At 50.3% G+C, this 13,370-nt stretch overlaps 1 protein-coding gene and 1 long non-coding RNA gene across 2 annotated transcripts in view; one reads left to right on the plus strand and one right to left on the minus strand.

The window, feature by feature from the left end:
• The window catches only part of SLC6A1 (solute carrier family 6 member 1), a 43,155-nt gene that overhangs the window by 18,525 nt on the left and 11,260 nt on the right, over positions 1-13,370 (minus strand). Inside the window, exons 2-3 of the mRNA XM_086697426.1 lie at positions 1,942-2,004; positions 11-340 (exon numbers count right to left, since the gene is read on the minus strand). Of these exons, the coding sequence (XP_086553552.1) occupies positions 11-248 (238 nt within the window). The 5' untranslated portion in view covers positions 249-340; positions 1,942-2,004. The remainder of the gene's footprint in view (positions 1-10; positions 341-1,941; positions 2,005-13,370) is intronic.
• On the plus strand, positions 4,214-5,692 carry LOC147583479 (uncharacterized). Its single transcript, XR_015248253.1, has 2 exons — positions 4,214-4,352; positions 5,327-5,692. It is a non-coding gene; the product is annotated as an uncharacterized LOC147583479 (long non-coding RNA).

The raw sequence follows: 13,370 nt of genomic DNA on the forward strand, positions 1-13,370 counted from the left end.
CAGCACCTACCACCTCCGTTTTTGCCGCAGAGATAGGGGAATCTCCAGACGTTGCCCAGGCCGATGGCATAGCCCACACAGGACATGAGGAAGTCGAAGCGGCCCTTCCACGTGTCCCGGTCTGGAAGGTCCGCTGCCTTCTTCTGCACCTTGACCACCAGAGTTTTGGGCTTGTCATTGGCCACAGGGGCCTCGCTGACCTCCGTGGAGATCTGCCCGTCGGCCACCTTGCTGCCATTGGTCGCCATGTCTCGGAGTTTGGACACAGAGGTCCTGGCAGATGGACGTGCGATGTCGGCCCCGGTCCACGCGGACAGCAGTTTTGCGGCTCAAGGTCACCCTGGGAGAAGAGAGAGGTGGGGTGATAGGCACAGAAGGGTGGCAAGATCCTGGAGTTGCCCCAAAATTACAAAAATAAAATAATCCCAAACAACCTAGGAGCTGGAGAAGGCTCTCTCAATAAGCCCTCTTTCTCCTAGAGGAAGGGCAGTACCCTTTGTTTCTAGACTTGTGCGTGGGGATGTGGTGTCTTCATAGCTCCTGAGCTAATGTCAAACCTGCATCTGCGTCACATGCCCTCGTTATGGGTCTTGCTCAGAGAAGAAAACTGAGGAGACCAAATATTCAGACAGAAATATTAAGTGTTCCTTATCTTTGCCTCGTGGGGTACAAGTAGATTTCTCATTCTCTGAGGTCATAGTAACCATGACCAATGTAATGGTGGGGCTTAACCATGGGCTGGAACAGGGAGGTGACCCAGCTACAGGTGGTGAGTGAAGGCGGTACACCCCTTGTGCACCCCAATGTTTATAGCAGTGCTATCAACAATAGCCAAAGTATGAAAAGAGCCCAAATGTCCATCTACGGATAAATGGATAAAGAAGATAAGTGGATAAATAAAGAACACACACAATGGAGTATTACTCGGCAATCAAAAAGAATGAAATCTTGCCATTTGCAACTACGTGGATGGAACTGGAGAGTATTATGCTAAGTGAAATTAGTCAGAGAAAGACAAATACCCTATGACTTCACTCATATGAGGACTTTATGACACAAAACAGATGAACATAAGAGAAGGGAAGCAAAAATAATACAAAAACAGGGAGGGGGACAAAAACATAAGAGACTCTTAAATACACAGAACAAACTGAGGGTTACTGGAGGGGTTGTGGGAGGGGCAGGGGCTAAATGGGTAAGGGGCATTAAGGAATATACTCCTGAAATCATTGTTGCACTATATGCTAACTAACTTGGATGTAAGTTAAAAAATAAATTTAAAAATATATTAAAAAATTGAGTTATGATAATAGTATGTCCCTCATTGGGCAGTGTTCTTTGCTTATTCAATGAGGACCCTGCGCCTGGCAAATGGTGGGAACTTGTTACTATTTTCTCAGCAACCCCAAGCCTGGCCATGCTTCCAAGTTCTTTGTGAAACTCTGTAACGATGCAGATTCCCAGGTCACACGCCAGATGTCCCACATCAGAATCTCAAGAAGATGCATCCTGAATCCATACATTTAACAAATTCTGCAAAAGGAGGTTCTTATGCTGGGAGCCAGTCCCAGCCATCAGTTGAAGAAGGACCACTAGTTTACATGACCTCTCTGACCCAAGATATATCTCACCTACACCCTGCACTCTCCTTACCTCTTTAGTTCCAGAGGCAGCATGGGGTAGAGGACAGTGTATGACTTTGGGCTCGGTCCCGTCCTGGATTCAAATCTCCAGTCTGCCTTTTACAAGCTGAGTGACCCTAAGCACTGTTTTTTATTGCTCTAGCCTCAGTTTCTTCATCTATATAATGGGAGTAATCTTATCTAACCTGTAGAAGGGTGGCAAAACTAAGCTTTAATAGCTGTAAGAGTACTTTTCACCTGACTGGTTTACAGAGAGAACTCCACAAATGGTTGTAATGATTTTGGTTACAGATGTTACCTGATGATTTTCAGTGGTGCGTCAGCTCCAGAGCAGTGCCCTCTGCAGCCCCTGGGTGGGATCCTGAAAAGCAGACATGAGGAGGGACCCTGGTGAGCTGGCAGGCAGTACCTAATGGGCAGCCCTGGAGGGAGAGCGGCAGGGGGGCGGGAAGCCTCTCTCTGAGAGCCCCTGCCGGGTGACCACGTGAGTCCATGCAGTGTGGTGCTGGCCACGGGGCACTGGGAACATGCTGGAAGGGGCCTGCTGCCCTCTCAGGACCTTGCCTTGAGGGCAAGGCAAGGATGTCACTCCATCATTTTATGAGAAGGAAAAGAGAAGGCGACAGAGAGGACGCAGCTCCTCAGGGCCCAAATGGGAGCCAGCGAACTCAGCCGAGATTTTTCTCCATCCTCCAACCAAACATGCAGAAATGTTGTAAAAGACCACCTTAAGAACACGTGAGACGGTACCTTGTTTTATGGAGTGAAAAAAGCAGACCTCAAAATAGTTCATTTAGTATGATCCTAATTTTGCCCACTCCCCATCCCCAAATGTGTTCATTAAAAAAAACCCTCCAAGACCCAAGGGATATATCCTAAGGTATTCACAGTGATTAGTTTATAAGAGTCATTTTTATTTCCTTTTTTGTGTGTGTGTGCTTTTCTGGATTTTTAGAATTATTTCTAAATTTCTGCAAAAAATTACATTTCTAAGTTTCTATAAGACATTTTTAAATTAATAAAATCATGCAGAATAAATGTATGGAATCCCCAGGGCTCACAGGAATGTGTGAAGCACTGGTCTGAGGTCTGAGATGCAGGAGGGGAGCCAAAGCAATGTGCAGCCTCCTCCCTCAGCGCTGCCCCGCTGGGGGGACCCTGGGGGCTGTGCACCCACCTGACGGCCCCTCACGCGCAGTCCTCATTACCAAACACCATTGTCTCTTCCTAGAGTTCACAGAAAACCAGACCACCTTCAGGCCATCGAAACTTTACTGCCAACCCTGTTTCTTGTTCTCAAGGATGACCCACAGCCTTGTCTCAGATGCCCATCTAGCTCCTGACTTGGGCCTGGCGCCATCAGAAGGAACTCCAGACTCAGGTAGGGTGACCTCCCATTGTCAGGGATGGTAGCTCATTCTGTAGTCTACCAGGAAGTCTTGGGATATGCAAGAGAGAGAGCAGCATCAGGAAAAGGGGAGGCTAAAATGGAACCCCTTTTGTGTGTGTGGGGGGGCAGTTAGCCATTCACTATCAAAGCAGTGATGCCCTTTACTGTCCCCATGACCTACCCTTGTGGGCTCCAGCCACCATGTTTGTCCAAAAGGATCCAATCACCTTGGACCAGGGCTGATCACCTGACTCTGGCTAGTCAATCAAAGCTCCTTGCCTGGGAATTTGGCATGAGACTGAGAAAGAAGACCAGCCTCTCCCATCTATCTGCTGAGAAGGAAGGAAATCAGAGGTCCAAAGACGGAGAGAGAGGAGTACCTGCGTGGCTCAGTCGGTTAAGTGTCTGACTCTTGACTTGGGCTCAGGTCATGATCTCACAATTCGTGGGCTCGAGTCCTACGTCAGGCTCTGTACTGACAGTGCAGACCTGCTGGGGATTCTCTCTCTCTCTCTCTGCCCCTCCCCCACCCATTCTCGCTCTAAAAATAAAGAAATAAACTAAAAAAAAAAAAAAGATGGAGAGAGAATCTTGGAAGCATTTGTGTCTGCCATTCCAGGCTTTCTTAAGGCTGGGTTACATACCTGTGTTTAGAGGTTACAAAGAAAGCATCCCCATAGCGGTAACAAATTTCCTGTTTGCTCCCATTGACTCAGAGGATTCCTGCTAAAGTCTTGAATCTCTGCTCCCTTACCACTTGACCAAGTTCTCTGTAGCCTACGGGAACAACAACTTCTGGCCTCCACTCTGGATACATTTGTTGATTATCCACAGAGAGTCAAACCAAACTAAAATTTACGGTGCTGTGCACTGGGGCCTCAGATTGCCCCACACCACTCAGGGAGAGAGACAGACAGAGTGACAGGCAGGCAGGCAGGCAGACAGGTGCCCCTCTGGCCTACTCCCAGGAAGCAGGGGAGATGGCAGGGTGTGTTTAAGGGGGAAACACGGTGTGTATGTCCTTTGAAGAAATCATTCAACATTGACACACAGGAAAGGTGGAAGGTCAGGAGGAAGCAGAGTTCTGGTTCACCGGGCGGTTTATTCCACCACCCTCTCCACAAGTACATTTAGCATCACCTCGTGCAAAGGCCAGAGAGATCAGAGTCCATGGCTACTTGAAGAGCTCAGCATGAGAGAGGCATACATGCTATCTTCAGAATATGAGAAAGATTTAGCCAGATGCCTGTAACTGCCCTCTGAAGAGCCACGTCTCCGCGTGTACAGCCTTCCTTTTAGAAGACGTGCAAAATGTGAAGGTAACAATATAAGGCCACGAACTGATGTAACTGGTGCTTCTTTGGGGATCCCCATGGAGAAGGCCCTCTGGCTTGCAAGGCAGTGGGACAGACGGCCCCGGGGCTACATCAGAGACCTCAGCTCCCCTTCACATTTACTAACACTGGGCAAGTTCCACCCCCTTTTTGATCCTCATCTGTAAAATGGGGCGGTGAAGGGTTACATGAGATCATGCATGTAGAGCAGGGGAAGGAATACCTAGCTCAGAGTGAGTGCTTAGGAAATCTCAGCCCTCATCATCACTGTGATTATTTCTGTATGTGTGCGGATTGTGGTTCCAAATCTAGGTGTCACAGCTTCCCAGAAGGCCATCGTGGTAGTGACGATGGCAATACCACTACTAAGAGCAGCTAGCATTTATTGAGGGCGTATCATCCGGTCCTTCACAGACTTTCAGCATTTTCAGACTGATGGAAATAGTCCTTTTGGCCTCCAGGGGGGAAACTAGCTAATGAAAATGTCAAATCTCCATGCTTTGGGTTCTCTTGTATACCAACTTAGGAGTGGTCTAGCTGATCACCTTGGGCCAGTCGAAGCTGGGAGTGGTACGTTTGTGTGGTCAGTTAATAAAATAAAGAACTGTTCTGTAATAAGTCAAGTCTGGCAAGAAAAAGACAGTCCAAAGCATCCAGTAGATGGCAGGAAAATGATCAAAGGGCCCCTGTTCATTAAAAAGCCTAGGGCCCGATGCTTACAGACAGCACATTCAGAAGCGGCCTCGCTAATACCCCCCAAGAATAGCTTCTTGCCAATTTTCATTCCTGACACCAGCTGGTTAACCTGTCGCTCCCTTTCTCCGAAAAACGGCACATGGAAAGCACAGGCATGTTCAAGTTCACAGCAGAGGAATCTGGCTGTCTTTCTAGAAACGTAATGCTCTCTGAAGCAGGAGCCAACCTTCTAGCCAGTTGCTATTTCCCCTTTCCCGAAACAGGTTCCTGCGCTTTGCCGCCAGGGGCTGCTCAGTGTTGAGATGGCTCTGTGGACCCACCGCCGTGAGACCAGGCATTTCTTCACCAGCCTGTACAGTGCCATTCTGCAGCCCTCCTCCACCTGCCGACGCAATGGGTAATAGGAATGCCTCTCACCACCTCGTGATTTGGGACATTTTTCCAAGGCCCACTTCCAGGGCCTTCTGGATCTTCCCCATCAGGTGACGATATTCCGCAGACCAAGAATCTGGCTACATGTTCCTCCTTAATACTTTCCCATGTTAGCTGAATTCCACCGAAGTTAACATTCTACAGGGCGCTGTTAAGGTGTGACCGCAAGTGACCCATTTTCCACTTTCGCTCACCTACTCATTCACTCCTTCCTTTCTTCAGTAAGTACTTACTCAGCATATGCTGGGTGCTGAAACAGGGATGGGACAATCATTTCTAGCACTTTGCATTTTGAACCGGAGTTTGAATCCGTGAACTAACAGGGACCAGCAGAAAGATTCCATGTTGTAAATGTTTACTAGGGTCTAATGTGTACACGGAGCTGGGCCGGACACTTGGGTTGCAAACATTAACAAGACCAGGTCCTTGACCTTGACAAGGTCACAGCCTAGAAGGAGAAATATCTCTGTCTACAGCCAATCATAATACCTTGTGATACGTGCAGCAAGAGTGTATGAACAAGACACCGTAGGCCTAGAAAGAATGATTTAATTCAACCAGAGAAGGCATCCCAGATGAGGGGACATTGGAACTGGGTTTTGAAGGCTGAATAGGTGTTCATCAGGGTCAGAAAGAGGGAAGGGCATCCCAGGTGGAAAAACAGAAGTAGGGAGGTTTGAAGATAGGAAGGTCAGTTTGTGAAGGACCTTGAAAGCCAGGCTAAGGAACTTAGGGGCCAGTTGCAGGGATGCAACGGGGGTGATAATATGATTAGATTAGTATTAGAGAAGAAGACTCACACAGGGAGGCTCTGGGAAGGAGTTAAAGAAAGAGACTCAAGGCAGCAAAGTGGTGAAAATGTTCCCATGAAAATGTTCCTTCCTTGATGTGCACGTTGAGACCAAGTCCCAAAGCCATCGTTAAAAACAGGGCCAAACCAAGCAGAAAGAATACCTCTGCCAACCCCTGAGTGAGGAAATGCTTTATAAGAAAAAAAATATGTAGTTTGGAAGCTCTAGATCAGAACTGGCAAAATGGGTCAAAGTTGGCCCTTGGGCTTGTTTTATTTGGCCTGAACAAAAATTTTTTTCAGTTCGCATTAGAAGCCAGAAATATGACTCTCTAGGATACATTATTTCAAACAGGGGGAACAGCAAGTGCAAAGGCCCTGAGGCAGGAATAAGCTTGGCATGTTTGAGAGTCAGCATGGAGGCTGGGCTGGCTGCAGTCCAGTACAGGAGGGAACAGAACTAGTCAGAGGCAGGCAAGGGCCAGATCACACAAGGTCTCAGAGACCACAGCAAGGAGTTCACATTTTCTTCTAAACGGGATGGAAGAGAGTAGAGGGTTTAAGTGGTGGGGGAAAACTGACTTACATTTAAAAGTCTCACTCTGCCCAGAAGAGGCTGCAGAGGGGCAGGGGGTGAAGCGGGGGGGGGGGGGGGGGGGCATTAAGAGGCTGAGAGTCCAGGGAGAGAGGACAGTGACTTGAATGGTGGCAGCTAGGGCAGAGGTGGTGGGGAGTTGACCAGGTTTCTCTTTTGGAGGTGGGGCTTACAGGCCTTGCTAGCAGACTGGCTGTCAGCAGCCCCCTGCACAGATGGCAGGCTGGGGGGAGGGGAGTGTGTGGCAGCCGCCTTGGACAATCCTCCCTCTGTCCCACTGCATCAGAGGGACTGGTGGCTGCATGGGGTGGAGACTTGGGCAGAGGCCAAAAGGTCAAGGCCAGTGTCTCAGGGCTGCCATTGTCCAGGTCTGGGGGTGGGCCCAGAACCCACTCAGAGCGAGTGGGGCACCATGAAGAGCCAGGAAGGCAAGGGGGGGGGAGTAGCAGGCCTGGGAGTAGGGGCCCCCGCTCCCTCCCATGACGCTGTGCATACTCCTGCTTTGTCTTGCTCCCATTCTGTAATTACAGAAATTACAGAGGCTTGCTTCATACTGCAATCACTCTACTTGCTTTTATTTCTTTTTGGAACTCTGCGGTTCAAGAAAAAAATTAATATTGGGTTTGGCTTCATTCCAAAGGGAAACATAATGCAGTTTATTCTCTGCTTTGGGGGAAAATGCTGGGCTCAATAGATTTATTGAGCATCTGTTGTGTATCCAGACCCATGCCAGCTCCTATCAAGGGAGAAGAGCCAGCATTTATTGAGCACCTATTGTGTGCCAGGCATTTCACAGGTGTTATATCATCCAGTCCCCATTCCATCTCCATAAACCAAAAGCTATTTCATCCATCTGACAGACAGGGAAACTGAGGCTTGCCAGCCTGGGGCTACTGTAAAGCAGTCTCAGATTGTTCACTGACCCGGGGCATCGTTATCCAGTGTGATTCTCTTTTGGGGCGCCTGGATGGCTCAATCGGTTCTGCGTCCAACTTGGGCTCAGGTCATGATCTCATGGTTTAGATCATGAGTTTGAGCTCCACATTGGTCTCTGTGCTGACAGCTCAGAGCCTGGAGCCTGCTTTGGATTGTGTCTCCCTCGCTCTCTGTCCCTCTCCTCCTCACGTACACTCTCTCTCTCTTTCTCAAAAATAAATAAATATTAAAAAGAAAGAAAGAAAGAAAGAAAGAAAGAAAGAAAGAAAGAACGAACGAACCTTGGGCCCCACTCCAGACCCACAGGATCAGAAGCTGCGTTTTAACAAGGACCCAGTCATTCAGGTGCCCAGGGCAGCTTTGGAAGCTCTAGGTTAGGGATGACCCTGATTCTTCCACAGAGCTTGGTTCAAATCCCTGTATGACCAGGGGCCAGATACGTAAGCGTGCTGGAGTACCAGTTTCCTCATCTGTAAATGTGGACTCCTGTACCTCACAGGATTGTTGTGAAACTCTGAATCAAGATGATGCGTGGAGAGAGGCTGGTGAAAACAGAGGGCCTGGTGCACAGGAAGTGCTCAGTAAATAGCAGCTCGGATCGCTATTCAAAGAGATGAATGGCCGGGGAAGTGCTTTGTAATTGAAAAATGTGGCACAAATACGAGGACCAATTAATAGCTGATCATCATGTGCGGAAGGTCAGAAGGAGGTTGGACGCGTGCAGATGGATGCCGGTGTCGTGGGCAGCCTTTGACACCGACTGCCCTGAAGGCCAGGGAAGGTTCCCCGAAGAAGGTGCTCGGATGGAGAGGGGGCAGCTGGAGAGGGCCTACGAGGCCTCCCCTGAGTCGGGTGGGGGTGGGCAACAAGTGAATCTTTGCCAGGGTGAGAGCTGCAGGCAAAATAGACGACCTCAGGTCTAGACGGCTAGCCCTTTTCCTTGGACCCTCAGCCAGCGAGGTTTAGGGCCTATGCAGCTTCCTTCCTGTTTGAGACTTATTCTCTGCCACACTGGTACACCTGGTCTACCCCAGCAGTCTACAGATGAAGAACAAGGCCCAGAGAAGGCTGGTGGCCGGCCCAAGGTCACACGGGACACAAACGGTATGATTCTTTCAGACCCCCCAGCTCATTACACATTCATACTTAAGAGATGAAAGAAAGCAGATCTGTGCTGGTGCACACTCCTGACTTGCCTCAACATACCCGAGAGGTCATTTACAGACCCGGGTGCATTTCTCAAGAGCATCTATTGAATGCCTACGCCTCACAGCATCCTGTTGTGATTTTCAAGTACGTTACTTATTTTCTCCAAGTGTTTGTTTCCTCTTCAGGAAATGGGGCCAACAGTAACCACTTCACAAAGCGTGAGGACTGGATTAGAATTTTCTAGTGCTGTGCCAGGCCCAGCAAGTGCTAAATACATTGAAGCTACAATGATTACTAGCTCCCATTTCGCAGATGATGGTACCGAGGCTCAGAGAGGTCAAATGACCTGTTCAAGGTCACACAGGATTTAACCCAGGCCCGCTGACTCACAGTCTGGTGGTGTCAGCTCACCTAGCAGGTGCCTCCCAGACAGGGGCTTGTGTGAAATTCTCTGAAGCCTTTATATGTAGCCTTACTACTATTCATGCCTGCCTGCTGGATTCTGAGGAGAAGAGATGTGACTCACATAGATGAGTTTCCCCAGACTCACAGCCCCATGCAGATGAGAAAACCCAGGCTCAAGCCCTTCCCCTCTGTTTGCAGCCTCTGAGAGCCTGCAGGTCCAGTTCTCCGGGGTGCCCTCCAAACCAGAATATAGGAGAAGGCCAGAGAACACACCCCTCCCCTGCCCCAACAACCAGAGTGAGAAAAAAAAATCAGCTTTATAACTGCTAGAGGCTTAACAGACCCATTTAACGGTGGAATAAACTCCAGGAGTTAAGGCTCTCTTTCTTTGGGGTTGCACGAAGCAAAAACAACAAAAACAACTTTTCATTAACAAAGATAGAAAGAAAAAGAGCTCAGAGTGGGGGAAGGAAGTGAGTTAGGCCCTTAGTAACATGCCCAAGGCCTGCTGTAAATGATTTATATGTATTAACTATTGAACCCAGGAAGCTGGGCTCCTGTGTCCACGCTCTTAAACACTCTATTCTGCTGTCTCTAGTGGGATGCTTGTGGAACCCCCACATGCCACCTTTGGGGTGTGTAAGAGTGGCCCATCTCCAGCAAGCAACTCCCTCCAGGGAAAACCCCCACAAGGACAAGGCCTCTTGCTCTTTTTAAGAAACCCAAGAGGCTGCTGAGGTCTGGCTCCGTAAGAGGGTAACGTCCCCACAGTCGTATTGGGCAAACCCGCCAGTATCCCAGGGGCCAACAAGCAACCACATGGGATCCAGGCTGAGCAGCTCTTGCCAGGCCCCAGGGGTCTAATTAGAGTCCTTTGGGGAGGCAGCCAGCCCCAAGGGGCTGTGATCCCCTCCGGGGGTCCCCAGCTCTCCTCCAGCTGCACACATGTGCCCTGTGTGCAGCAGCAAGGAGCTGGCCCTCGGGGCCACGTCTGCAGGGCAAGGAGAGAGCGTGGCTAGCTGGAGACTTTGGAGTCACAGGCCCCTGTGGGAATCCACTCCACACATTACTAGCTGTGTGATCTCTAGCAGTCCCTTCCACTCTCTGTGCCTTGGTTCTCCTCCGAGTGCAAGGAGAGGAGGCAGACAGCGCCTTCCAATGACACTTCTGATCTGCATCCTTATTCTCCTCTCACCCTGCTTATCTAGCTCAATCAGTGGTTTGCTAACATGTGCCCTGGCCCCTAAATGTCTGCAAAGCCCGACGGAGCACCTCCTCTTGTCAAGGCAGTATTCAATCCAATCCTGTCCGCATGGACTGTGTGCCTCTGGGGAGCAGGTCCCACACTGGGTGCAGGGGGACAAAGATACCAGCTGGAGTCTGGCCCTGACCGCCACTGAGCTCTTGGGACGACTGGGGGATGGGCCACAGGTAACCAGCATCCCTGTGATAAGTTCTTCCTCAGCCCAGAGGAGGGATGGCCCCCTCAGCAGGCAACTGGGAGAGGATGGCACTCTGTCCCCCTGACAGATGGGGACAGAAGTGGGGACGTTCTCTTTATAATCACAGCTAGAAAAGCAGGACCGGAATCCTTGCCTTACCCCAAGCCTGGCTGCTGATCTATTCTAGGCAGATAGAACAGGGTGAAGACGCATAATGTATTTTAGGGACAGTGAGGAGCCTGGTATGGCTGGCTAGAAGCTGGGGTTATTCAGGGTGTGTGGCTAGACAGGGGAAAAGCAGCAATAAGGGGTTTCAAATGTAGGAAAAGGGGGTGCACCATGTCCTGTAGTAAGAGCAGTGACCAAACTGAACGTTTATCGAGTGCTTAATATGTTCAGTGCATTTCACAGATGATCATGTTGACCTCTCACTGCACAGATGTGGAAACTGAGGCTCAAAGCAGGAAAGCGCCTTGCCTGTGGTCCCAGATCCAGGAGGCAGCAGTTTGATTCCGGAGCCTCTGCTTCTAACTGCCCTTCCCCACCTTGGATACCCGGGGAAACTTGGGGGTCACCAGAGCCTTTTAAGGTGGGGGGATTTGGTCTGATGACTTGGCCAGAGTCTGGCACCTGGGGAGGGGGGCAGTAGAAGGGCGACGGAGGGTAGCATCTGAGCTGGGTTCACGGTGGGGGTGAAGGCGAAGGCCCTGTCGCTACACATACCTTGACTTCTATCCAGTCTCATCCCCCCAGCGACATTGTCACCTCTGTACGAATGGAACCCAGGTCTTCCACTTGCCCTGTTTCCCCCATAGCACTTCAGTGATAGATGCAAACGTGTTACACTGAGTTCCACCCTCTGTCCCCCTCTATCCCATGTCCCTCTCTGTGACAGGGGATGTTGTTATTATTAAATCCTCAAGAAATGTCTGCGTAGGAGAAGGTGACACTGGTCTCCAAAGCAGCAGTGTGCCAGAGTTCACCAACGGGCCCTCAGGAGGGCAAACAGAAGGTTGATTTCCATGGCGTAAATGCTTCCACTGCAGCCGGTTCAGGGTGCCACCATGAGGTCACATGACCTGGAGGAGACGAATACACCCCAGGAGTGGGCTCTTGAGTGCTTCCTGCAAGGAGAGCCTGGACATAGCCTCCTCGGCTGGCCCTGGAGGGGAGGCCGCCCGCTGCTCCTGCAGGTGCCTGGGGTCCAGGGTCCAGCCCTCCTTGGGTGTTTAGGAGTGGGGAGGGATGCAGAGAGGAGGGCAGGAAGGAGGAGGGGAAAGGAGAGTGAAGAAAACCGGAGCGAGAGGCCAGTACAGAGTGGTGGGAACAGGGCCACAGGAGGAAGACGGGAGGAAAAAAAAGTAAGGACAGCAGAGGGAGGGGAGTCAGGGTGCTGTTCCTGAACCGGACGCTGCACTAGGCTCTACTCTGTGATCTCACTGTAGCCTCCAGAGAACCCAAGGAAAGAGGGGGCCTATATTTCAGCAGGAAGAGCTGGTTGGCAGAGCCTGCGGTCTCCAGTGGTTAAGGAGCTCTGACTGGAACGCAGGCTTCCGGACCTGCCTGACTGGCTTCCTCCATTTGGTTTCACTGGATTCACTGTCGGTGACCATCAGTCAGTGTCCTCAGGAGGGCTCAAGGCACCTACTGGGAAGTACCCTGTGCCAGGCACAAGGGGAGCCCACAGCGGAACAGGTCAAGGTTCTCAGCCTCGGGGCCCTCGCAGTCCTGTTCCCGGCTGTTCCCGGCTGCGGTTTTCCTCCTACCATTCTTGGCTCCTTGCTTGGTGAGGTGGAATTCTGCAGCATTGCACTCCGGGGGCTTCTTCTGAAAAGACCTCCCCCCCCCCCCCCCCCCCCCCGCCCCAGCTCAACCGGTCAGAAAAGATTAATTCAGATCAGGAAATAAGAGTCACATGCTGACCACCTGGCGTTCTTTTACATCACTCCTTGCCTTTTAAGACACACTTGTGAGAAAACCAGGGGGTTAAATAAGCATTCTCTCCTGTGCATGATGTGCTTGAAGGACTCTGAAGGGCATTAGGATAAACGCCCTTAAAAAACTCAGATTTGGGAAAAAAAGAAAACACAGTACTGCAGGGACTGGCTGAACTAAGTGATAATCTGTAATAAGTCACACGCAGACGCGCAGCCTAGATGGAGAGCTGACTCCGCTTCACAGAATGGCACTTCTGGGCATTTCCACAGTTCGTTATCGAGCATCCACACCTGGGGCGCTGTTTCCACTCTGCAGGCTTTCTTGCTTCCATTCTAGAGATGAACACACTGAAGCCCCAAAGATAGACCGTCTGGATCAAGATCATACAAAGTCACAATAAGAACCAGCAGGGATCTCAAACTAATGGCTTGCGGGGCCGAACAGGTCCCCTGTAAGTGTTTGGTTCAGCAGTATCAGAATTTTAAAACTTCAGTTTGCAGGGACTGCGGGGAGGGAGCAGTGATGTGTTTCCCAGTTTACTGTAAGTCCCACCATGATAATTATCTCATTCCTGACCTCTTTACTCATTTCTTTGACCTGCCCAGCCTTCACTGGACCTT

The sequence above is a fragment of the Puma concolor genome, chromosome A2 (assembly GCF_028749965.1).
Source record: "Puma concolor isolate L17-30 chromosome A2, mPumCon1.1.hap2, whole genome shotgun sequence".
Classification (NCBI taxonomy): Eukaryota; Metazoa; Chordata; class Mammalia; order Carnivora; family Felidae; genus Puma; species Puma concolor.